Consider the following 26,695-nt stretch of genomic DNA (forward strand, 5'->3'; position numbering starts at 1 on the left):
ACATCAGTCAAAATGGGAAACATCTACTGAATAAGGATATACGAGATGAAATCCTCATTGGAGTATTCACCAATCTAGAGAGGAAGCAAGTGTTTCATCAGGAACTCCAACTTGTGGAGTTCATGGGATGATGGTATGATGACATGAGAGATGAAGCAGATCAAGGGGTTGAAGATCTTTTCAATCAAGGAAGCTGTTGAAAGAAGCCTAGATGACCTAAAGGTAAATAAGGTATGTATGCTTGTATTTAATATTATAAAGTCATGTCGTATGGTTGCAGGTAACAAGGATCACTACTTCTATTTTGAGAAGCATGATCAAAGGAAATGAATCTCCTCCTATGAAAGAATGTCGGAAGGCATGAGTCGCATTAGATGAAATCAACACAATGTGTCCTCATATAAAGAATGAGGTGGTTGACTATGATCGAGGAAATCTGATTGGAAGCTCTTGGGAATGAAGTGTGCGAAAAGATAGGAAGAGATCGTGATAATATGCAACGAAGGTAGAAGGCATTCAACATTTGAAGTCCAAGAAAATTTGACTAGAATATCTCCCGGAAGGATGTGAAGACTCTGATGGAAGTTGGAAAAAGATAGAGACCCTTGACAATGGATATCAGTGGGAGATGTGTCAATCTGCATGCAGGATGCTGATACCTACAGGAAGATGTCATGGTGAAAGATCATCACAAAGGTAATTTTGATTTAAAGTGTTCATTTATTTTTGAACTAATATCTAGATGGGCTTATGTAGGACTGCCAAAGGGAAATCTGTGGATGACTTCCAAGTAGACCATATAGAAGGATGTAATGTCCTTCTGAAAAATATGGCATGAAAGCAGAATGACATGAAGCAAAGCCAGATGGAAAATTTGATGGATCACTTTCTGATGAGTTAAGGACATGACTAACTCATGGATAAAAGTGATGGATGATTTGTGCCCTATGTAGAAGTTCCCAAAGATGAAGACTCCTTAACGAAGAAGAAATTCATGACATCGAAGGAAGGATCTCTTCAAGCAGCTGGTTGTTTTAGGATCTCCACATGAGGAGTTGCGATAGGTCCCTGGTTAAGAGGGAGCCTGAAAATAAGTTTCTTACTTGGAAGAAACTTGGAAAATTCCTAAGCAGGGAGCTTAGGTACATTCCTTTGTGATAGGAATGAGTACATTCCTTTAATGGAATATGTCCTCTTGGTTTGAAAAGGAGAGATAGACATGTTGTTCTGGTCTTCACCTGGGAAGACAGAATGGAGGATTGTGTAATCATTTGGCATCCGATACTCTTTGGGGATGAGATAGGGCATCCCATGAAAGAGTAGTCATGGAGGACCGATATTCTTTGAGGACTGGGGAGTCCAAGATAAGAATAGTCCTCATGGAGCATACCTAAGAGAACCCGGGTGGGGTATGTTCCGAGAGAGACAATGATGAGTGTGTCTATAAATCATTGGTCTCGCCAACATTAAGCTCAGATCTTGTGGAGAGATGCAGCTGTTAGTCAAGGCCTTGCTATGTAAAAGTGTTGGTTGATATGATGCTATACAAATGAGTTACAAATCCAAATTCTTCTTATGAGAAATTCTTCAGATTGAGAATGACCAAGTACCATTATGAATACCTCCCTAGTTAAGAGGGAGTGTTGAAAAGTGTAACTAGGTTCGATCTTCATAATGACATGTAATTGTGACTTTTGTAAATGATGTAATGAAGGAAATAAAATTATTTTTGTAAGCCTTGCTTCATGGGTTTCATGAGAAAGTGATTTTATTTTAGATGGCTCCCATTGAGAGCCTTAGGATTTGTCATTAAGGTCAAAGAATTAATGTCATGTATGAAGAGCTCTTCTTGAGCATATGTAAAATGTATATGAGTCAATCTAGTGTCTAGAAAGCCCTCCAAAAGACAAGCATAGTCCTCTTGGCTTGATGTTGGCCTGCAATATGAAGAAGACAACTTATGTCGGCTCATCCAAAATGTCACAACCATTCGAATGCTAAAATCGGATTAATATATGGTCGAATCACTATATAAATGAGGCTAGGCTCCTCGCACAAATACAGTGAACAAACTTCGCAGATCTGAGTCCTTTGGTGGAGAAGACAGGAAAAAGTTCGGAAATATTTCGGATGGGTACATTATATATCGGATATACTCACAGTCAAAAGGGAATGGAGACCCCTCTATGATTTCAAAGGACAAAGGCAGGAAACAGTTCGATCTATCTATTCAGATGGCCTAGTACAAAAGACAATTTCGGATACTTCTGTACTTCGTATAGGAGACTGCAGTGACAACGTTTCGGTGTTGAGAAGAAGTCTACATTTCGGTGATCTGAGAAGACTATGGTTCGGTGCAATTTCTGTTTGGATGAAGGAGTATCGGTGCTGCCACAGAGAGAAGGATCTAGTGCTAACTTTTCTCAAGTCACAACCTCAATGATGCTACAATTTGGATAGAACAGTGATGAAGTCTTTAATGATATTACAGTGATGGATTTCAAAGCTCTCTCAGTGAAGGTCTCTAGTAATGTAGTCTTAGCAGTGGAAGAGGAATCTAGAAGACAAAAGTAGAAGAGGACTCGTGCCTTGATAATGGAGTGGCTAATAGGTTAGGGGTCTCGGCCTTGTTATTCATCAATTGGAATCTCTATAACAAGAATTTGTGCAGGTTTTCCTCTCAAAGAGTGAGAGGTTTTGGCCCTGGCTTATAGCCTACATGTTTTGTCTCTTGTCTATTTATGTTCATGCATTGGTTACTGTTTGATGATGAAGAACACTAATAATCTAACATGAAGAAGATCCTAATCTAACCAAATAAAAAGCATTCACAAGCAGTCACTAATGGAAGAGAAATCACCTAATGCTAATGCCCTAGATTTCTCAACACAATCCTCACTAGGAGGCAATGGAAGAACATATACAACGAAACAAGATATACAAAGGCAAGAGACTCATAATGTAACAACAATAGAAACACTCAAGAAAGTACTTCTCTTGAGAATGTATCAACTCCCTCTTGATCTTAGTCTTCTTTGGTCCAATCAACGTCGTTCAACTCGTCAAGAAGTTAGTTTCATCCTTATCATCAAGGAGTCCATATCAAAAGGAGTACATATCATCATCCACACCATTAAGTATTCCATGTCATCATCAAGGAATGGTATCAATCATTAAGAAATCTACATCATTACCATCAAACAGTTGACCTTGATCAAATCATCATAGATGAGTCTACATCAAGAAGTCCACATCATTAGTAACATAAAGGAAGGTACAAGATACTTATCCTCTAGTCAAATCTTTCTTGATCTTTAGCCTTCCTGTGTCCAATCAACCTTGTTCAAATCTCGATCACATCATCATCATCATCAATGAGTTCACATCACTAAGGAATCCATATCAAGAAATCCACATTATCCATATAATCAAGAAATCCAAGGAATCCATATCATCAATAGATCTATATTATCATGGAGTATATATATCAACTATATCATCAAGGAGTTCATAGCAAAGAGTCCATATCATCAAAGCGTTGACCTAGTCCACATTATAATTAAGGAGTCCACATCATCAAGAGTTAGGGTTTCTTCTTTCAAGCAATCATAATTTGGACCATAAGCATTAAATTTTCTTCCAAACCCTATCTAGGGTTAATAAACAATCCAATGTTAGAAATGATTAAAACACTAAGGGAAATAAAAGATACTTATCTTGGGGATCATGACAACTCCCTCCTGATCTTTAGTCTTTTTCATTCGACCTTCAAAACAACTTCATCATCAAGATGCCAAATCTTCTAGAAGCTAGGGCTGCGTTATTTAAGCGGAAGCAATCAATCCATAGGCCCTGGAGTTTCATTTCCAACCCCTTTTGTCTTGATAGGGTTTCGATCCCAAACCCTAATACTTATCTTCATTCATCTCAATCAGCATCCTTGTATTCTATTTCATCTTCATTATTCTTGCTATCAATCCTAGGGCTTTCAAGTTCAAATCCTTACTAGGGTAAATCCAAAATAGGTCAACACTTTTGGTCTTCCAAGCTCTCGATTTATATTCAGATGCCATAAGAACTTTGTCTAAAACCCATTCTTGCAACACTCATTGAGACCCTTTAAGAGAATCATCAACATAATTTGAAATATATATATCAGGTATGAATATAAAGGATTACAACGGTCCCTAAGTTTCTCCTTTTCCAAAGAGAGATCTGCTCTTTGACTGACATTTCCAAGCTGTAAATATATATAGGCGACAAACCTCATTTTGACTTCAGATAGGCACAACTTTTGAAAGACATCATCTCTTCTGACTTTTCACAAGAAGGTTCTTGACTTCATGGAGAATTTCATCATCCTTGTTTGATTTCTCGTAGGTCTTCCAGGTGACATGATCTAGGATTTGAGATTTGTAAGAGTCGACTTCTTGCTTCTAGAATGATCTGGTCAGCTCTATTGCAGTGATAACGTCCTTCTTCTATAAATATAGGTCTAAGGTCTTCAAATGATTAGTAGTACTAGCAACTCATACAAACTCGGATCATAGAAGAAGTTCAGAGATATATACGACTTTGAGATCCTCAGGTTCACATGCTTCAACATAGTCACAAAGATGCTCACACAAAAGTCACAAAGATGCTTGCCAAAAATGCTTCCGTCTCAACTTTCATAGGAAACTCGTATTGAGATCACACAAAATACAGGCAACTTCACTCTGCAATAACTATAGAAGGTAAGTATTATAGGTTTGCAACATTGGATCTTGTAACGAACCACAAAAATCGCATAAAATGCTATAGGCGGCTCACACACTCATCATAGAGCTTGATTACACTAAGATTTCCTTAGTACCGCAATGTGCCTTAGAGAAGCTCACGTTCATAGAAGCACAGTGCCAAAGAGATATTCGCATGGTTTGCATGAATTATATCCTCAAAACTTCACTTATTCGCAAGAGTCTTAGCCCATTACTATTCGTATAAAAAGACAAAGAGGCATCATTTCATAGCATATTCAACTTCGTATCTTTTTCATAGAAAATAAGAATCTAAGGTTCGCAACTTTGCCTTCTCAATCAAAGTTCATCGTTTGTCACAAAATAGATATCAAATGATGTCATATAGTTTTATAGGTCCTCAATTTCATAGAGAATGTGTGAGGCCATAGGCCTCATTCAAATGTCACAGGGCTGCTCATAGGAAACTCGCATAGGTGTTTTGAATGTGCTTGCAACTGATACTATATGTTTGATAGGATATATGTCACTTGATATGGTGATGCTATATAGATGTTAAGAGATGCCACAAAGCTTGCATACATGGAGACAATAACCCACAAAGCTCGCATACAGAGAGCCTTGCCATGCCATGGAGACAATTTTCAATGCCATAAACGCGTATTGCCACAAAGATGCTTAGAGTGACAACCTTCGCACAACCTTAGATTTGCAAATATAGACCAAGTGCTTCATGTTAGAGATAGGTAGCTCGAATGGGAGAGTATGCTCATAACACTACATACTTATACACATAACTCACCTATCAAGAACGTCAGTCCTTCACTTATATCATAGAGTAAAGTCTCTCAAGTCCATGTATATAGCCACAAACAATGTGCCTCAAGATTATCTTCAGACCTTCATATAAGCCATAGAGTTCAGATACACAAAGAGGGCTTTGGTGATTCGAGATGCTTTAACGTAGAGATGGTTTAGAGGATCTTCATTATAGGACTTGGCCTACTAATCCAAACAAGGGTCTCGACCTTCTTTGACCCTTATCAGTTTATTTGCCGCAAAAAAAGGTGTTAGATGCGTTGGTCTAGATTGAATTTGAATTTCGGATCCTTCGTTCATAGTATAGTAACAAGCCTCCAATCATTTCATAGAAAGAGACTCTACAAGAGCTTAGATGCTTCCTGCTCTTCTCTTCAATGATAGTTCTGCAATGCCCTCCAACTTTGATACCATGTTGATTTTACTAGGGCATGACTAGAATCAATTTTCTTATACAGATCACAACTTCAAATGATTATTATGAGTTTTAATTTATCATTTTTTAATATCATTAAGCAGTTATACAACCATTAAACCATGAAAGAGCAGTAAAAATAAACCATGAAACCATGAGACACGAGACACAGAAATTATGCTCGAGGCTAAGGCGAAACCCACAAGGGGAAAACCCATAAATTCTTCCTTGTGTGTGTGAGAGAGAGAGAGAGAGAGAGAGAGAGAGATACATTACTACATCAGAAACGAGAAAATGCCAAGCCAAGTTCCATAGCCCTCCTTGAGAATTTCGACTTCCTTTTCTCCTTCTGAAATTCGCTGGATTAGAGATGATCAATACAAAATTTGATATGCCTAATGAGGAGGAAACCTCTACTTTATATAGACTTCTAATGGAGATCGAATAGGGGCCTCTTGGGGGCCCAACTGACCTAAAACAATTTGTGGCCGACTTGTAAATTTTTGGAGGGAAAATATAAATTTGAATTTTTCAATTTCACATATGATAAAAATACTGAGCATGGCTACAATTTTCAACAACTTTAGGGCAGCAGGGTGGTGCTAGAGCAAGTTGGAGCTTGTGCAGGGTGTTGGAGCATCCTTTCAGTCATAGCTGATAAAGCTAGGGCATTGAAGCATCTTTCCAGTGGGAACTGGTAAATCAGGGCATTAGAGTGTCCTAGTTGGAACTGGTAAATTGGGGTGTTGGAGCATCCTTTGAGTTGGAGTTGATAAATGAGTGGGTTGGAGCCTCCTTCTAGTTGTTGATGGAGAATCTTGGAAGTTGGAGCTTTTGTTGATGTAATCATGAAAGATCTATATTAAAAGTGTTTGGTGGTTCTCTTGGAAGGTTTTCCGCCTAAAAATCTCGTGTATTGTCTTGATGTTGTGCATTGTTGAATGGTGTTGCTGATTTATGTTTTGATCTAATGCGAATGATAATTTGTGCTTTGTGAAGTTAAAATTAACTAATTGAAGTGAAACACTGATTACCTGCCCTCTCAATATTTCCAACAAAATTTGTGGCTGTTTGAGCGTGTTTTTCAAGGTAGACTGAGCTGTTTTTTAGGGGACTGTCTGCATGGACTTTGAGGCTGATTCAGTATGAATTTCAAGACTGTTTAGGCAGCAATTCTAGTGACTATCAATGTGAATTTCAAGACAGATTCCGGCATAAAATTCAAGGGAAAGAAGTGAATTTAACTGCTGTTAATTAATGTTGTAAATTTTTTTGACAAGAATTTAAATTCTCTTCTTCACTGATGTTCCGTTCGGGGTGTTGGAGCATCCTTTGAGTTGGAGTTGATAAATGAGTGGGTTGGAGCCTCCTTCCAGTTGTTGATGGAGAATCTTGGAAGTTGGAGCATTTGTTGATGTAATCATGAAAGATCTATATTGAAAGTGTTTGGTGGTTCTCTTGGAAGGCTTTCCACCTAAAAATCTCGTGTATTGTCTTGATGTTGTGCATTGTTGAATGGTTTTGCTGATTTATGTTTTGATCTAATGCGAATGATAATTAGTGCTCTGTGAAGTTAAAACTAATTAATTGAAGTGAAATACTGATTACCTGCCCTTTCAATATTTCCAACAAAATTTGTGGCTGCTTGAGTGTGTTTTTCAAGGCACACTGAACTGTTTTTTAGGGGACTGTCTGCGTGGACTTTGAGGCTGATTCAGTATGAATTTCAAGACTGTTTAGGCAGAAATTCGAATGACTATCGATGTGAATTTCAAGACAGATTCTGGCATAAAATTCAAGGGAAAGAAGTGAATTTAACTGCTGTTAATTAATCTTGTAAATTTTTTTGACAAGAATTTAAATTATCTCTTCTTCACTGATTTTCCCTTTGGGGTTTTTCTAGGGTCAATTTGACCAAAAATAGTGTCTAAATTTTATGCATGCGTGTGTGATTTCTCAGAAAATGTGAGAGTAGATGTCTATTTCATTTTGAGATTTTAACTTGATGTGAAAAACAAGCTTGAAACCAAGGAGGGATCTACAAGTGCAATTTTTCTACAGTCAAACTAGGGTTTATTAAGCCCTTAAGATATAACACTCTCTTTCTACATGGGGGCATATTTTTTATTAGTGTCTTGTGATAATCAAACTTTGGTGTTTGTAGTTTAAAAGATTTCTTCTATACAATATCTATATTAGTATGGCTATATACTACTGGCTGGTTTGGTTTTTGGAAGATCACTTGCTGGTGCAATCAGTTGCATTGTGCAATTTTTACTTCACAATTTTGTGGCATTGTTTAGCAGCATTTGAATTCAGAAATAATTATTGTACTCCTGTTATGGTGAAGGCTCTATGGGACAAAGATTTGGAGATCAGGATATGTTTGCAAAAGGTTTTCTCATCCTGTAATCAACTACCACAGGTTTGACGAGATTACTTTCTATATCCTTTTTCCACTTTTCATTTTTTGTGAAATGTGTCCATGCATTGGTTCTGCTTTTATTCATTTCCTCTTTTGAACAAGGACAATTTTTTTGGAGAAGCAGGCTTCTGTGAAGTCCTATTTCTGCAAATCTGATGACAATATTGACAGAGCATATTCTGAACTGACATCTTCTGCTCATAAGACACTAGATTGTCTTCTAGATCTGCAGGAGGTCTGTATTCTGATCCTTTTGACTGATCCTTTTCCATTGCAATTTATTTTTTATGGTGTTCTCCTTTTGGCTTTCAAAGTTTACTTATTAAAATTTTATCAAGAACTGGAACCTTATTTTAGGTTTGTGTCACTGATTAAAAAGCTCCGTAATGTAACTTTTTGTGTATTGATATTTTTTTATATAACTGTATGTTGTTAATTTATCCATTTCCAGTGGATTTATAATAAACAAACCATTTTAAATGAATTTTAAGAGGTTTTCATTCTTGAAGCAGAATATATGTTAATGAATATACATGTATATTCTTCATTCTTTGACAGCACTGAGCAGTTTATTAAATTATATGTATCCTTTGTCAACAATTTGAAGTATGGAATGTTATAACATCAATGTTCCACCAAGACGTGGGTGCGGGGAGATGCATAGGGGGAGGGGGGGACGTGAGGGAGTATCCTCAAATTTTAGGGAAATTTCGAGGGTGTGGGGGGGCGTCAGGGTATATAATTTTTAATTATATATATAAAATTCAAGTTCATATTCATTGTTCAATAATGAAGGCATAAATATTAAATAGACTAATATTAATATGGATATCAATACATTGAAAATTGAAATTTGATCCACACATAAAATTTAAATTCATAATTGAATTAAATAATGACATACATTGATCCATCCTCATCATTCATTTCGATACATACATCATTCATATGACATACTCATTATTCATCCATACCATGAGATTCAATAAAAAAAATAAAAATTGAAATATTCAAATACATTGATCCATACTGTTCATCATTCATCATTCTACAATCTACATTGATTTAAAAATTAAATTCATCATTCATCATTCTAGAATCTAAATTGAAAGCAAAACATACTAGTATATTACCATATACTATATACTAGACACTGAAGTTTTGAGGGGGGACGCCCAGACGCACCCCTTTGGGGAGTCTCATCCCCTACACTAGGGAAACACACCCCCTTGCGTCTCCCCAAGGCTCCCCAAAAAGGGTGCGTGGGGAAACGCACACCAAATAGACTCCCCATCCCAGGTGCGTGGGGTGCGAGGGGTGCGTGCACCCAACCCTGGGGACACTGTATAACATAGGTTGCAAATGAGTAATTGTTGTATTACAGGCTAATAAATGTGGGTATATTCTTATAAGCTTGGCTATAAGTTCATATCATAGGCTGTTGTGTAATGTTCCAAATATATTTTTTTGCCGAAAATTGCTTCAAAAATTTAAGCCGTCAACTCCATAAAAAATTTCCACAGATTAAAACATAAATTTCATGGAAAAAACGAGGAATACAATCTACCACTGAAGAATAGACAAAATAATCATGCAGAAGAACTCATCCTTGTTTTATTAATATGTAAATATGATGATACATAAGTGGAATGGCTGAGGTGATGGCCTCAAAATGGTCTACAATAATGCTGCAATGGCCCTCTAACACACTGATCTGCTGAATCCATCAAGGGGAGAGATGTGTTCTCACCCACTCTCACTGAATCACCTGAATGTTTTTGTCTTGGGACTATTGAAGTAGAGAACTTGGTTCTCCTACTCCCAAGAAAGACAAATGCCCAATTCGAAGATATCCCAAATTATCTCCTCCTCCTCCTTGTAAAGACTCCATAGATAAATCTCCAAGTGTTAGGATATTCCAACACATAGGAAATAGTTAAGTATAACTTGGTCTAGTGTAGATTTAGGTAAAGTGTGTTTCTTTACTATGTACTTTTGTAACTTACAATTCGATAGTCACAATATGTAGTGATCCGACGATTCATTCTCTCCTCGGTATTACCAACACTTGATCCGTGGCTTAACACCCGATTGGTCCATGATCTCTATTTAAAGAGCATGGAGGGTCGTTTGTAGGGTAACTGTTCATGAGAGAAGCTTATGTAAATTTTCATCCTTTTATTAATAAATTGCCTGAAGTGGCTGCGTTGGCTCAGGCTATGGACTGTTTCCTTCTTTGAGGGTTTTAACCAGGTCAAGAATACTGGTGTATTGATCTGTGATCTATTTGTGAGCGGTGTCCTTTGGTGTTCTGTCTGAGGAACTTACCCTGTAAATTCCTACATGGTATCAGAGCTATTTGAGGGCTGCATCCGTTGGTGATCCAAATTTGAAGCCGATAGAACTGCATCCGATTTTCATTTCCTAGATCTACTGTTTCTAACTGCTTTCGGGCTGAGAGAACTGCTCTATTGTGTTAGGAGCATCTGCTCCTGTGAGGAACCCCTTTCGTTTGACGTGAAAAGGTTTTTGGTAGCCCTAGCTATGTCATTTTTAAGATCTGGAGGTATACAATGTTTATTTGCAATTTTTAGTTATTTCTTCTCTATTTGTTTCAGTTTATTTAGCTCTTTGTTTTTTTTTATTACCAGATCTATATCTTTCATTTCTGGGTATGCTCTTTGCCTTGAGACTCTGTGCGATTTGGGCAAATCAGAAATAGAAAGGAATGATTTTTCTCATGCATATGCTCTTTTCCTCCGTGCCTTAGTGTGATTTCGGAAAATCAGAAACATTGAGGAAAATATTTAGTTTCCGACTAAAGCTAACTTCAAGCCATAAGGTTTGTTTTTTTTTTTGTATGTCCGTGTTGGGTTTTGTGGTTTTTGTTTTGTAGTCAAAAAAGAGCTTTCTTAAGTAAGAATGCACCCCAAAGCCTCAGTGTCTAAAAAAAAACCCGCTTCCTCTTTTCCAAAAATTACTAACCTTTTAAACTAGCTCACTTGGTCCAAAGTTACTTTATGAGAATAGAGGTCTTGAGTTCAAGTCTTTCTTTTTGTTGAGTTACTTTTTCAAAAAACACATGTAACTTATGTTTTAAAGTTACTTTATGTAAAAGTGTTCTCACCCATTAGAAAAAGTGAGTCACTTATAATTTTAAAGTCTCTTTATCTTTTATTTAAGTTACAATTTAGTGGGTAGCTCATAAAGTACCATTGTAAAAGTGACTTTCACTTATTTATAAAAGTGAGTCACATAAAATCTTTTTTTTAAGTGAGCTAATTAGATTAAGTTTTGGAAAAGTGGAGATTTTTTTTAAATATAACATTATCATTCATTTCCGCACATTCACACACTTCGTCGGCATCTTCAACAACTTTTATTCAAAAAGCCATAACTTCTTCATCCGGAAGCCGTTTTTTTTTTAATCAGCCTATTTTTTCGAGATCTTTCCATTGGAACACTTATTTTTAGCATCTATAGTTACAGTTTCTGTTAAAATGGAAAGTCCATGCCAAGTTATTCTTGACAGCAACAACTACTTTCAAAGGTGGTCCTACATTGTGGATTTACTTAGAAGTAAAGGTCTTTACAGAATAGCCTCAGGCCAAGAAACCAAACCTAAAGACGAAGATAAGGCAGCCAAATGGGAAAATAGGCAAGATCAAGCACGTGGATTGATAGAGATGTCTATTTCTCCAGACCTTAGATTCCATATCACAGAACTTGATACTCCTAATGAAGCAATGAAACAACTCACTAAAGTTTTTGGTAGAAATGAAATTAGAGCCCATCAACTTGAAAATGAGTTGCTTACGTTGGACCCCAATAATTTTCCTTCCATTCAAGATTTTTTGTCGAAGTTCAAGACCCTTAGACTTCTCTTGGAAGGTGTTAAGGTTAAGAAAAAAGATGGTAGCCTTATCTATTCCATTCTTACTAAGTTGGGACCAGCCTACTTTGTGTTTGTTTCCACCTTTCATTCTACAAGAGAAGCCTTCTTTTCTCAAGGACAAGACTACAAGTCCCCTTCCTTTGATGCCTTTTGTGATTCTTTAATAAGAGACCAAGAAAAACTCTTACATATTGGTCTTCTTAATCTTGGAAACTCTTATAAGAAAGCCTTAGCCACCCAACAACAACCAAATTCAAAGAATCCTAAGAAGCCGTATCCTAAATAGAATGGTCCTAAACTAAGTTGCAGGAAACGTGGTCCTAGGGGTCGTTTCCCCAGGGGAAATGAAACGAAACGCGTTTCCAGGCCGTACAGGCCACGTTTCCCCAAAAAAACAGTTGTTTTTTAATTTTTTTTTTAATTTGTTTTTAATTTTTTTTAGGGTTTCCAGGATGTTCTAGAATTTAGGGATATGCAATTCATGGTAATGTTAAATTCTTAAAGTAAAAGTGATATTCTCCTTTATTTTTCATTTTCATCCTTTTACTTAAATTTTTAACATTACCATGAAATGACTCAGGATGTTTGAGAGTGGTTTCGCCCTCATTGGATTTCATATGGAGAAAGCAGAATTTTAGATCTCACTCAAAATCCAGCAGACTTGTTTGTTTTTCAGGATTTCAGGATTGGAGGGATTGCAATGTTTTCATTGGATTTTATCATGTACTAGGGTATGGAACTTGTATTTAATCAAGAGAACCAAGCCCTCTATGCAGGGGAAACTCCCAATAATGAAGATCATGTAGAGTACTAGGGTATGAAACGTGTATTTAATCAAGTCAGCACTAAGGTCGTTCGACTATGTAGGAGGAGACTCCCAATACAATAGTGGTCCTTCTAAAGAATGGGATGTGGATGCAGAAAATCTTGATTTTGATCTCTCTCTTGCAGCCTTATAGTCTTTATTGTACTTGCAGCCTCATATATTAATATAAATAAAGGCTGATTTTGAGATTTGGATATATAATAAAGGTTGCTTTTGGATATTCCGATATTTTTATTTTCATTATGTGATCATTCATGAGTAAATGTGATGTAAATTAAATCGTAATGTTTAAGTGTAATAAATTATAATGTATCATTTATGCTTTATGATTGCACATATATATATATATATATATATATATATTTAAATATTTTCAATATATATATATATATATATTCGCGTTTCCCCGTTTCCAAAATTTGGGGAGGTCGCGTTTCGTATCTCTTCCCGTTTCGGAAACTCGTACCCGTTTCCCCGTTTCGTGCAACTTAGGTCCTAAACCAAACAAGGGTCCTAAGCAATTTCAGTCTCAAAATGAAAAATCATTTCAACAAAATGATAAGAAAAATAAAAACGAAGGGAAGAAGACTGATAATCATTGCCACTTTTGTAATCGAGATGGCCACTTAGAATCCAAATGCTTTAAGACGATGTAAGCCTTGGAAGCAACAATGAAGAAGCATAACATCCATTTGGAGCACTCTTCAACTTCAACTTCATCTTCACGAATAACACTTTCTGCATGTGGTTGTCAAGCATCTTGGTCTGGATATGCACTAAATGTATCTTCTTCTTCTCATTCTCATGAGTGGCTCATTGATTCTGGAGCTTCTTATCACATGGCCAAAAACAAAGCCATGTTTTCTTCTTTAAATGATGTAACACCAAAAATATATTTGTTGGTGATGGTAGATCTCTTAATGTTGTAGGAAATGGAACTGTTCATATAGACAATGGTCAATTTTATGATGTGTTATGTGTTCCAACCTTATCCTGCAACCTTCTATCTGTATATCAAATAACTCCTTCAGGTGAAGGTAAAATCATTGAATTTTCACTTCACGATGTTGTAATTAAGGACCTAAGAGATCCTAGACAGATTTTAGCTACTGGCATTGCTGATGATTCTACAAGGTTGTATAAGTTTAACAACTTTGGGTCATCAAATCTTCCCTCGGTATTTGTTGCTCATAATGATGAAGTGAGCAAACTCTGGCATGGGCGATTTAGTCACTTAAACTATTGCTCCCTTCAGAATGTATGTAAAGAAAATATGGTGACAGGTCTTCCAATGGTATCTTGCAGAGATGGTGTTTGTTTCGGATGTGTACTCGAAAAACATCATCGGGATAGTTTTGAAAAATGTGCCTCTGGGTACGCCTCAACCCCTTTACAGCTTGTGCATAGTGATTTATGATGAAGTTTCTAAATTTACTTAGTTTAGAAACGCTTTATGCATTTTTTCTGATTTATTCCTACCTACTTGCTATTTTTCTTTAACAAGTTATACAAAGTAAATACTGAAAATAAACACCAGTGCATGCTCAACATATTACAGATCAACAACTAAAAGAAACAAGAACAAACACACCACATGACACCATTATTTTTGGACCAATGTCAGAAAAACCCAATGCGGGAAAACCGGTGCAACTATCTGAGGGTTTTCTTAATAAGCAATATCAGAGTACAATCTGGGTGCCGAAACTGACCTATCCAACAGAGAATTTCCTTAGCAGCTATACCTCACAGTTTGAGAGAAATCTCCTGGCTGAAACCCCAGAAAATTCTTCCAGCAGCTCCTTAGCACAAAAATTCTCTGCAACCCCAGCGCTTGCCCAATCTGGACTGCACCAGCCCCTCTCTGTCTCACGTTGGCCCTGCGTCAGCCTTTCTTGGCCTGCGTCAGCCCCAGGAGGCCCTGCATCAGCTTCTTGGGCCTTTGCGTCAGACACGCTGGGCTCTCTGGTGTTCTGTGCAGCACTTGGCTGCCTTTGCGTGGCCCTACATGAGCCCTTGCTAGCTCTGCGTCACTCTTCTTGGCTACTGCGCTGCTCTCCCGGCACAATTTCTGCCTTCTCTGTTTCTCTGTACTCAATGCCCCTCAGCTGCTCTCCCGATCACTTATTCTATCTCTGTTAGCAAACCCCGCTCTAGAGAATAGAATGACTGATCATCTGGTGTGATCTCCAAGTGACAGTCAAGCCCCCTCTTATACTTTTCCTGTTGACAATTCAACGGATGAGATTAAGTCCCTAATTAATGACGAAGATTAGATCTGGCTTGATCCATGTCTTTTGGACCACTCTAACACAGACTCATATTAATACTCATTAATATTTTATTTTCCCTAAGTTTGAACTTAGGGACTCCATTAAAAATATTAATTATTTTAATATTTCCTGATTTGTTTAGAATTTGCCCAAACCCTTTCTGGGTATTGGAGTTCTCATGTGCCCCAACCTCTCCACCAAATTTTGTGGCTAGAGCACATCCGATGCTACCCCAAATCAATACTCCTTCTTAGCGAGGATTGTGCTCTAGCAATACTCACTGAGTATTACTTTGATCATCCGGCATCGGTATCTGTGCTGATGCTAGGCATTCCTGCCCAACAACCTCTGCACTGCTGCCCATGGTTCTACCACTACCACTGCTGCATCTGTACGACAACTCCCTCTGCATCCGTGTTGCTGCTGGTCCTTTCTCCCAGCACTGCATCCGCACTGCACCTCCTCTCATCATGCTGCATCGTGCTGCCCACTGTTACACTGCAACTCAGTTACTGAGAAGTAAATAACTGATCTCCCAACTGACCTCCCTGTTGGGCTAGAGACACCCACTGATGCTGAAGCTCCCTCTGCCGCTGACAAGTGCTCCCTCTCTGACCTCTACAATGCTGTAACAACTCTCTTGCATCTCGCACCGTTGCACACCTCTCTGTGCCGTCCTGCACTAGTGCAACACTCTGGTGCCTTTCGCACCGCTGCAGCCTGCTAGCCTCGCGTTGTCTCGAGACTTCTACACTATAGCACTCTCTGCTGCTTCATCCATATCCGCCTTTACCCACTTAGCCCGTCCTGCTACTCCTCGTCGGGGCTCCTGTAGCAAGGTCTAATCCAAGAGGCTGGGTACCTTGAGAATCCTGCCCCTCATTGCCTGTAGTTTGCCTGACTACAGCTCGATGTCTCCCCACTTCCGCTCAAGTGGTGCATGTGCAGTCATGGCACAGTCATCGTCTGTCAAAACTTCCTTCTCTGCCCGTGCTGGCGCTGCCTTAGTCTCGGAAGACTCTCCCTTACTCTTCTTCCTTGGGCACAGGTTCGCATAATGACCCATCTCCCCACAGCGGAAGCACTTGATCTTGGAGAGATCTTTCTTCTTCCGCTTCTCTTGCTTTCCCTCAGATGCTAGGGCCACATCCTCCTCTTGCTTGACCTTGATCCCTTTGTTGCTGCTATCTGTCTTTGATTGTCGTCTGATCTCTTCCTGGCAAAGAGTTGTCCACATCTCATCCCAAGGTAGGAGAGACTCTCTGCCTAGGATGCTTTGGACAAACACTTCCCACCCTTCTGAGACAACATTCAGGGTTGTCCTCACCATAAGCTCCTGATCCGGTGTCGCTCCTATAACAGTCAACTGATCTCGGATCTCATTCAGTCCTCCAAGGAAGGAGTCAATCGATTGACCCTTTTTCATCTGATACGACCTCATCTAGTTCTTGAGCAACATTCTTCTCTGCATAGAAGTATGTTGGTACAGGTTCTTGAGATCCTCCCACATCTCAACTGTCGTTTCCTTCTCAGCTATATGTGGTACCACATGATCCTTGACTCTGTCAAGGATAATGCACTTAGCCCTCGCCATCGCCTCTTCGTACTTGTCATTATCATTGGGGTCAACTGGGATAGCTATAACCTTCAAGGCGAAGTTCTTGACACGATTCCTGTCAAGCACTGATAAGATTCTGGCCTTCCAGACTGCGAAGTTTGATGCTCCGTCCAGTCTATCCTGGTCTCTTACCCCGTGTAGTGCCATGACGCTCCTCTACTTCCCTCCTGGAAGTTCTCTGTTCGACTCCTCTGAGTCTCTACTTCCTGTCTGGAAGTTCTCTTCTGGACTCCCTTTGAGTCCTGATTTCCCTCCTGGAAATCCTTCTGCCGCTTGTCGAGATGCCCCCTACTCTGATCGTCTTGTGCAGTTGCACTGCTAATCCGGGTTCCTCGGCTAGAAACCCTCGATAACAACTCCTCTGGCCCTGCTCTGTCAGGTACTGTTCTGACTACAGTACCTCACCAACTCCACTCTGCAATATTCCTGTAGCCTTCTAGACCCCAACAACTGCCTCTTTGTGAACTGCGTCAGCCCCTCTCTGCCTCACGCTGCCTTTGCGTCACCCCAGATGGGTCTGCGTCAGCCCTGGAATGCCCTGTGTTAGCCCTTTGGCCCTCTGCGTTAGCAACACTATCCTCTCTGAGGCTGTGCGCAGTTCCCATCTTCTTTTGCGTGGCTCTGTGTCACACTTCCTTGGCTTCTGCTCTTTTAGAAACAACTTTTGTCATGTCGGGACAACTGTTTTTTGCTGCTATTGCTTCTCTTGGCTGATGTCTTTTAGTCCTCTTGTGATCTGCAATCATGCTCTGATACCATGTTGAAGTTTCTAAATTTACTTAGTTTAGAAACCCTTCATGCACTTTTTCTGATTTATTCCTACCTACTTGTTATTTTTCTTTAACAAGTTATTTACAAAGTAAATACTGAAAATAAACACCAGTGCATGCTCAATATATTACAGATCAACAACTAAAAAAAACAAGAACAAACACACCACATGACACCATTATTTTTGGACCAATGTCCTCGGAAAAACCCAATGCGGGAAAACCGGTGCAACTATCTGAGGGTTTTCTTATTAAGCAATATCAGAGTACAATCTGGGTGCCGAAACTGGCCTACCCAATAGAGAATTTCCTTAGCAGCTATACCTCACAGTTTGAGAGAAATCTCCTGGCTGAAACCCTGGAAAATCCTTCTGGTAGCTCCTTAGCACAAAATTGCTTTGCAACCCCAACGTCTGCCCAATCTGGACTGTGTCAGCCCCTCTCTGTCTCACGTTGGCCTTACGTCAACCTTTCTTGGCCTGCGTAAGCCCCAGGAGGCCCTGCGTCAGCTTCCTGGGCCTCTGCGTCAGACACGCTGGCCTCTCTAGTGTTCTGCGCAGCACTTGGCTGCCTCTGCATGGCCCTGCATGAGCCCTTGCTGGGTTTGCATCACTCTCCTTGGCTACTGCGTTGCTCTCCTGACACAATATCTGCCTTCTCTGTTTCTCTGTATTCAATGCCCCTCAACTGCTCTCCCGATCACTTATTCTATCTCTTTTAGCAAACCTTGCTCTAGAGAATAGAATGACTGATCATCTGGTGTGATCTCCAAGTGACCCTCAAGCCTCCTCTTATACTTTTCCTGTTGATGATTCAACGGCTGAGATTAAGTCCCTAATCAACGGCTAAGATTAGATCTGGCTTGATCCATGTCTTTTGGACCACTCTAACACAGATTCATATTAATACTCATTAATATTTTATTTTCCCTAAGTTTAAACTTAGGGACTCCATTAAAAATATTAATTATTTTAATATCTCCTGATTTGTTTAGAATTTTCCCAAACCCTTTCTGGGTATTGCAGATCTCATGTGCCCCAACCTCTCCACCAAAACCCTTTTTGGGTATTGGAGATCTCATGTGCCCCAACCTCTCCACCAAATTTCGTGGCTAGAGCACATTCGATGCTACCCCAAATCAACAATTTATGTGGTCCACTTCCAATTGTTTCATTCTTTGGCTACAAGTATTTCTTAACTTTCATTGATGATTTCTCTAGACGTACTTGGGTATACTTCTTAAAACTCAAGAGTGAAGTATTTAACATGTTCTTGGCCTTTAAGGCCTTTGTTGAAAAACAATCTGGACATCAAATTCTTAAGCTAAGATCTAATAATGACGGAGAATATGTTAACAACAAATTCATCAACTTTTGCACTGAGAATGGAATTCAAGTGCAAGATACTGTTCCATATACTCCACAACAAAATGGTGTAGCTGAAAGGAAGAATCACACCTTTAAGGAAATGGCTAATTGTATGCTTCAATCTAAAGGACTTAGTCTTAATTTTTGGGCAGAAGCAATTAACTGTGCAAATTACATAGTAAATCGCACTCCTACTAAGGTTTTAAAAAATATCACTCCAGAAAAAGCATGGAGCTCAATTTAACCAGATGTAAGTCACTTTTGTGTTTTTGGAAGTGAAGCATGGGCCCTTATTCCAGATGAGAAACATAAAGCTTTAGAACCTAAGAGTAAAAAATTTATTTTTGTTGGGTATTCTGAAGATGTCAAAGGATATAGACTTATTCCACTTAAGTCCAAAAATGTTATCATTAGAAGAGATGTAAAGTTTGCTGAAAATATATCGGCCTACGAGCCTAGTTCGGCAGATGTGCCACCTCTCTCTATCCCTTTTACTTTTGAAAATATTTCTTCTTCAGATGATGACAGCGAGGATGACAATCCTCCCCCACCTTCTCAGGATCCTCCTTCATCTCCTCAGCTTCCAAAATGGGTCCGTGCTACTCAGTATGCAGCAGGTGCTCTTGCGGGTGATCCTATAGATCAACGACGTACACGTTCTTAGTTCGATAGAGCCTCTTCTTTACTGGCGCAAGCTTCAACGAATTATGATCTTGACACCTTTGCAAAAGCGTTAGGCCATCCAAATTGGGACGCAGCTATGAATGAAGAACATTGTTCATTATTGGCAAATGATACATGGGATCTTGTTCTTCTACCAAAGGGACGAAAACTTGTTAGATGCAAATGGGTTTATAGAACCAAGTATGGATTAGATGGAAAAGTTATAAACATAAAGCTCGTCTTGTTGCTAAGGGTTTTTCACAAGTAGAAGGCATTGTCTATACTAAATCCTTCTCCCCTTTTGCCAAAATGAACTCTATCCGCCTTGTTCTTTCCCTTGTTGCCTCTTTCAAATGGGAAGTCCATCAGATGGATGTTAAATCTGCCTTTTTGCATGGGGACTTGCTTGAAGAAATCCATATGGAACAACCTACTGGCTTTATACAAACAGACTCTAGCCTTGTATGTCGGCTTAAGAAATCCCTTTATGGTCTCAAGCAAGCCCCTCGGGCCTGGTATGCCAAAATGGATAGCTTTCTTTTAGAAACTGGCTTTTCTATGTGTCATTCTGACAATACTGTCTACACCAAGAAAGTGGGCAAGTCTCTTATCATTCTTGTTCTTTATGTTGATGATCTTATCCTTACTGGTAGTGATCCCAACCTTATAAACCATGTGAAGTCCAACGTTAAAAAGAAGTTTGAAATGACAAACTTAGGACACTTGCATTATTTTATTGGTCTTCAAGTCTTGCAATCCAAGGAAGGTATTCCCCTTTCCCAGTCCAAGTATGCCTGTGATCTTCTACAACATTTTCACGTGGAAGATTGTAAGCCAGCCCCTTCTCCCTTTCAGTTTGGAGCCAAACTTTCAGTCACTTGTACTTCCCCTGAAGTTGATGCTACCTTATACCGTCAACTTGTAGGAAAACTTTTGTATCTGACCCATACTCGTCCTGAACTTTCCTTTGCTGTTGGCCTTATTGCTCGGTTTATGCAAAACCCACATGAAAGTCATTGGAAAGCAGCTAAAAGAATACTTCATTATGTTCGAGGTACAGTTCAGTTTGGGATTCATTACAGTGCAGAAGCATCTCCTCTATTGGTTGGTTTCACTGATTTTGATTGGGCTAGTGACCCTGATGATCGGAAGTCTATTGCAGGTTATGTGTTCACTCTTGGTTCAGGACCTATTACATGGGCTTGCAAGAAACAAAGTGCCATTTCTCTTTCTTCAGCAGAAGCAAAGTATCGTGGTGCCATAGAAGCTAGTAATAAGGAAACCATGTGGCTTCGTCAGATCTTATCAGAGTTTGGCTTTCAGCAGCAACATCCGACTACACTTTGGTGTGATAATCAAAGTGCCATTCAACTATGCAAAGATCCAGTCCAACATCAGCGCAACAAAGACATTGAACTGCACATGCACTTCATCAGAAAGCTCATTCATGACCATGTTCTTGAAGTGAAATATTGTTCAACAGATGATCAAGTTGCAGACATCTTTACAAAGGCTCTCACAAAGGCGAAGTTTACTAAACTTTGATTTATGGTTGGAGTTCAGGAAGTTGTCACTAAAGGGGGATAGGTTCTATTTCCTCCTTCCTTCTCCTATTGTGTCATATTTGTACATCCTTCAATCCTATCCCAAGTTGTTCTTAAGGGGGGATGTTAGGATATTTTGACACATTGGAAATAGTTAACTATAACTTTGTCTAGTGTAGAGTTAGGTAAGGTGTGTTTCTTTACTATGTACTTTTGTAACTTACAATCCGACGGTCACGATATGTATTGATCCGACGGTTCATTCTCTCCTCGGTATTATCGACACTTGATTCGTGGCTTAACACCCGATTGGTCCATGATCTCTATTTAAAGAGCATGGAGTGTCATTTGTAGGGTAACTATTCATGAGAGAAGCTTATGTAAATTTTCATTCTGTTATTAATAAATTGCCTGAAGTGGCCACGTTGGCTCAGGCCGTGGGCTGTTTCCCTCTTTGAGGGTTTTAACCACGTCAAGAATATTGGTGTATTGATCTGTGATCTATTTATGAGCGGTGTCCTTTGGTGTTCTGTCTGAGGAACTTACCCTGTAAATTCCTACACCAAGCCTCTAGAAGCATCTTATTTTGATTATTTTAATATTATGCTAGAAACTCCCTTTTTGACTCCATCTAAGTGTCTTTTAATTTTATTTTATTTCACTAAGTCACATTTGGCCATTTTTCTTTCAATTAATTATTTTCTCCTCCTTTTAATTAATTAAGTGACTAATTAAAGTCACTTTTAATATGGTAAAATGGTAAATTGCTCACCACGCTTCATCTAGCCACTGGAAGTCTCTTCTCATCATCCCAATCTGTAGATCTTCTTGTTCTGGTTCCAACAAGTTACTCCACGAGATTTTTGGACTTTGGAACTTCTGCCAAGTCTATGGTGCAAGTGTGGAGTCGACATAAGATCCAATGTGTCCCCTTGCCCTGCAATACAACAAATCATTAGAATAATCAAGTAAAGAGCTTACAAATCATGAAATCAATGGGGCACTTCATGGTGGCATGCCTTTCCATAGTGAGCTTTGGCATGTACAAGTGTCTCCAAGCTCAATAAGGGGGTTAACAAAAGACCTTATTAGGTGGTTTCAACTGTTAGAGGGGTGACATGTCCATGGTACATCCACCAATGGGCAGGTGGCATGCGATATAGTGATGGGACGGAGTGGGGGTCAAGGGAAGGCTCCAAGCCACATGTTATGGTACAAGGGTAGCTATGATGAGGGAAGCTCACGCTTGGTAATATGATTGTAGGAGGGAGCAAATCATGGTACATGAGTTACCTCGACTTTTGTTTTTCCACCCTTCTTCATATGCCGTTTTCCTTTGATTGATTTTTCTTCATGGCTGCTCGGGGCTCCAGGGGTTGAGAGCATGATGTGTGGACTATAGTAGTAGATATCCCTTTTTGAGGTGGGGCATTTCATTGCCCATCAGCGGTTGGGACAATCATGGTTTCCTTAGTGTGGAGGGGGCTCATCTAGGGCACTTAGGTACCAGGGTGATAGCCATGAATGAGGGGTAGAGCTAGTGTTGCAAGAACCGTCCCACCCCCAAGGATCCAGAGGCAGATCCACGTCCTGTACAGATCCGCCATCGATCCTTCAGTGGAACCACGGATCGGAAAATCAGATCCGCGGTTCTGCCTTTTTTGGCGATTCCTGAAAAATTGGATCCGTGAGGGCTCGATTCGTGGTTCCTACTGCCCGATCCGTTGATCCGGAAAGGATCGGGTGTGGATCTTGGGATGTTCGGGTGTGTATCCACCGCGGATCCGAGAGAAGGTGGATGGTTCCGCGGGGCTTTTTTTGTTTTTCGAAATTTCGAATTGTTATGTGAGGAACTACACTTTCTGAATACTCCCAAGGTGCCCCTTGATGCTCCCTAGACGCTTCCTAGATGCTCCCTAATGGTAATGTTAAATTATTAAAGTAAAAGTGACATTCTTCTTTATCTTTCATTTCCATCTTTTTACTTAAATTTTTAACATTACCATGAAATGATTCGGGATGTTTGAGAGTGGTTCCAACCCCTGTTTTAAGAAACGACCATTTCGAAACCGAAACGGCCGGCTTGATCCGAGTCATAAGGTTGGAGAGTGACCCGGCCTAGGAAACGGTCCGATTGGCTGAGTCACCCATGACTCGGCCAACCCGGCCGTTTCCGATATGACTCGGTCGAGTCACAAAGGGACGGCCCAGGGGCGTAAACAGCAAACAAATCAACGTTTTTTAATGTATTTTTTAACTGTTTTATGTTTGGTTTGGACCCCAAACAGCTATTTGAATATGGTAAATGATTTTTGGGGTCCATTTCCCCCTCCCAAACCCTATTTAACACACCCAAGTGCTCTCATTCACTCACAGCAGTCTTATGCATTTGAGTGAGAGTCTTCTTTGAGAGTTAGTGAGCAGTTCTTGAGCTTGTTTTGGAGTAGCAGTGAGGAGTCTTGGAGGAGCATTGTAGCTGGAGTGAGGAGCTTCTTGGGCAGCCATTTGGAGCAGCATTGAGGAGCTGATTCTTGGAGCAAGCTTGAGGAGGCAGTTTGTGCCTGGAGGTATTTTTTTCCACCTCTATAAATCTGTTTTTGCTTAGTAAATTTTAGGTGCATATCTAGAAAGCTTAGAGAGTGTTTTTTGTCAAATAAATGAACATTGAATCAATGTTTTTTTTTGTCATTTTCAGATTGTTTGCTTTCATTTCCTAGTAAAAAAATGGCACCTAGAGCAAGAGATCCTGCTTGGGCATATGTTGAAATGGTTGATAGTCAAATGCAATGCAAATTTTGCCATAGGAAAATTAAGGAAGGTCCTGGGGGCATTAATAGGCTGAAACAACACTTGGCAGGGATTAGAGGCCAAATTACCCCATGTACAAATTGGGGAGATTAGAAAGAATTTGTTGGCCAGCTTTGAGAAATTTAAAGAAGATAAGGCTAGGCAAAAAGACATACAGGCTGAAATTGGGAGGAAGAGGGAGATACAAAAAATGATGGCTACCAACCCCCACTATGATTTTGAGGGTTCTTCCTCTATCCCTCAAACTGAGGCATCCAACCCTTTCCGATATGTTCCTCCCTCTTTTGCTTCTGTTCAAGATAAGGGAAAGGGTAGAATGAATTTGAAAAAGGGTGATGTGACTATCAAAAGTTATTTCACTCCCTCCTCTCCATCAGATGCACATGGTCGTGAAGTTAGTAAAACTCAAATGCAGCCCACTTTAGATGACCATTGGAAGAAAGAATTGAGGGAGACTGCTTGTGATTACATAGCTAGATGGTGGTATGATGCTGATATCCCCTTTAATGCTGCTCGTTCACCATATTATGAGCCTATGTTTGATGCCATACATGTTGCTGGAAAAGGCTTCAAAGGCCCTACTATGCATGAGCTAAGGGGGTTTCGTTTGCAGAAAGAAATTCAATCCATTAATGAGTATTTGCAAAAGTTCAGGGACTCATGGGCAAGAACAGGGTGTACCATCATGTCAGATGGATGGACTGATCAAAGAAACCGTACCATCATAAACTTTCTTGTCTTCTGCCCACAGGGAACCATGTTTTTAAAATCAGTTGATGCATCTAATAAGATAAAAGATGGCCACTTGTTGTTTCAGCTATTGGATCAGGTTGTTGAGGAGGTGGGGGTGGCTAATGTTGTTCAAATCATCACAGATAATGCCTCTAACTATGTTCTTGCTGGTAAACTGTTAGAGGAAAAACACAAGACCATATTTTGGACCCCATGCGCTGCACATTGCATAGACCTCATGCTTGAGGATATTGGAAAATTAGATTGGGTCAAAAACACTATAGATCATGCCAAAAGCATAACAAAATTTATCTACAATCATACATTGGTTTTGAGCCTCATGAGGAAACACACTGGGGGCAAGGATATTATTAGGCCTGCCATCACTAGATTTGCTACACATTTTTTGACATTGCAATCTATGCTTTCCCAACATAGAAACTTGCAAAAGATGTTTTCCAGTGATGAATGGAATCAAAGCAATTGGTCTAAGAAACCAGAAGGCAAAGAATTGAAAAGGAAAGTCCATGAAGAAACTTTTTGGAGAAAGGCAGCAGAGATTGTGAAGCTTGCTGAGCCACTAGTTAAGGTGTTGCGGTTGGTGGATGGGGAAAGGTTGGCTATGGGCTTCATTTATGAGGCTATGGATCAAGCAAAGGAACAAATAAAGACGGTATACAAGGATAGAGTGGCAAAGTATGGGCCCATTTGGGCAATCATTGATGAAAGATGGAACAATCAACTCCATCGCCCTATACATGCAGCTGGGTATTTTTTGAACCCACGGTATCATTATAAAGCTAAGGAGTCAGGAGCTTTGAGTGGGGAGGTCAGAGATGGACTGGTTGATTGCATTGAACGCATGATCCCATTGGAGTCTGATTAGCTGGAGATACACCGACAGGCCAATATCTTCAGCAATGCAGCAGGTACCTTTGGGAAGAACCTAGCAAAGATTGCAAGAGAAGCAGATGAGCCAGGTAAACGAAAATTTCAATTTTCAAATTCTTAATAGTTTTACTTTTTTTTAAAGTTTGTTAAATCGTTTATAATTTGAAAGTTAGATATAATTTGTAATTTTGTTGAGCTAACTCATTACACTCCTATGTTTTTTGCAGCACAATGGTGGGAGGCCTTTGGTGGCCATTGTCCTGAATTGCAAAGGTTTGCAATTCGTATTTTGAGTCAAACTTGCAGTGCATCTGGGTGTGAGCGCAATTGGGCTGTCTTTGAGAGGATTCACACAAAGAAGAGAAACCGTTTGGATAAAAAACGGTTAAATGATCTAGTTTTTGTCCAATACAACCTCCGGCTCAGACGAAACCATTTGCTGAACAAAAGACCGGATTCAGATCCCATTGTGTTGGAAGACATTGATCCAACATCAGATTGGGTAGTGGAGAGTTGTCCAGCAGAGTTTGATCCTGATGAGGATCTTGATTTAGATTTAGATCTGGAGACATCAGTTGAACTTGAACATGCTGTTCAACTTCAGCCTATTCAGTTGAATGCAGATCCCAATCCACCAGCCTCAGTCTCACAGCCAGCAGGGACTCCAGTTGTAGGTGCTTCCTCTGCTCAGCCACGACAGAAGCGCAGCCGCATATCTACTCTATCTCAGCTTGCATCTGCTGCAGTTGCACAACCTGCTAGTGGTACCACTTCTACAGTTGCAGTTGGGGATGATGATGATGAGGAGGAGCCATGGGGCCCCCTGTCTGACTCTGATGATGATGATCCAGAGATTGATCGACGTGATCTTGGCTCCTCTGACAGTAGCTACTAGCCAGTGGCCCAGTAG

The 26,695-nt window shown here is 39.7% G+C and overlaps 1 protein-coding gene across 1 annotated transcript in view; it reads left to right on the plus strand.

The window, feature by feature from the left end:
• LOC149259351 (uncharacterized) overlaps nucleotides 1-26,695 on the plus strand; it is a 254,630-nt gene that overhangs the window by 114,927 nt on the left and 113,008 nt on the right. The window contains exons 6-7 of the mRNA XM_089418159.1: nucleotides 8,324-8,398; nucleotides 8,523-8,633. Of these exons, the coding sequence (XP_089274285.1) occupies nucleotides 8,324-8,398; nucleotides 8,523-8,633 (186 nt within the window). The remainder of the gene's footprint in view (nucleotides 1-8,323; nucleotides 8,399-8,522; nucleotides 8,634-26,695) is intronic.

The sequence above is a fragment of the Pinus tabuliformis genome, chromosome 6 (genome assembly GCF_031772625.1).
Source record: "Pinus tabuliformis cultivar Carrire ecotype Pingquan chromosome 6, CPIR1, whole genome shotgun sequence".
NCBI lineage: Eukaryota > Viridiplantae > Streptophyta > Pinopsida > Pinales > Pinaceae > Pinus > Pinus tabuliformis.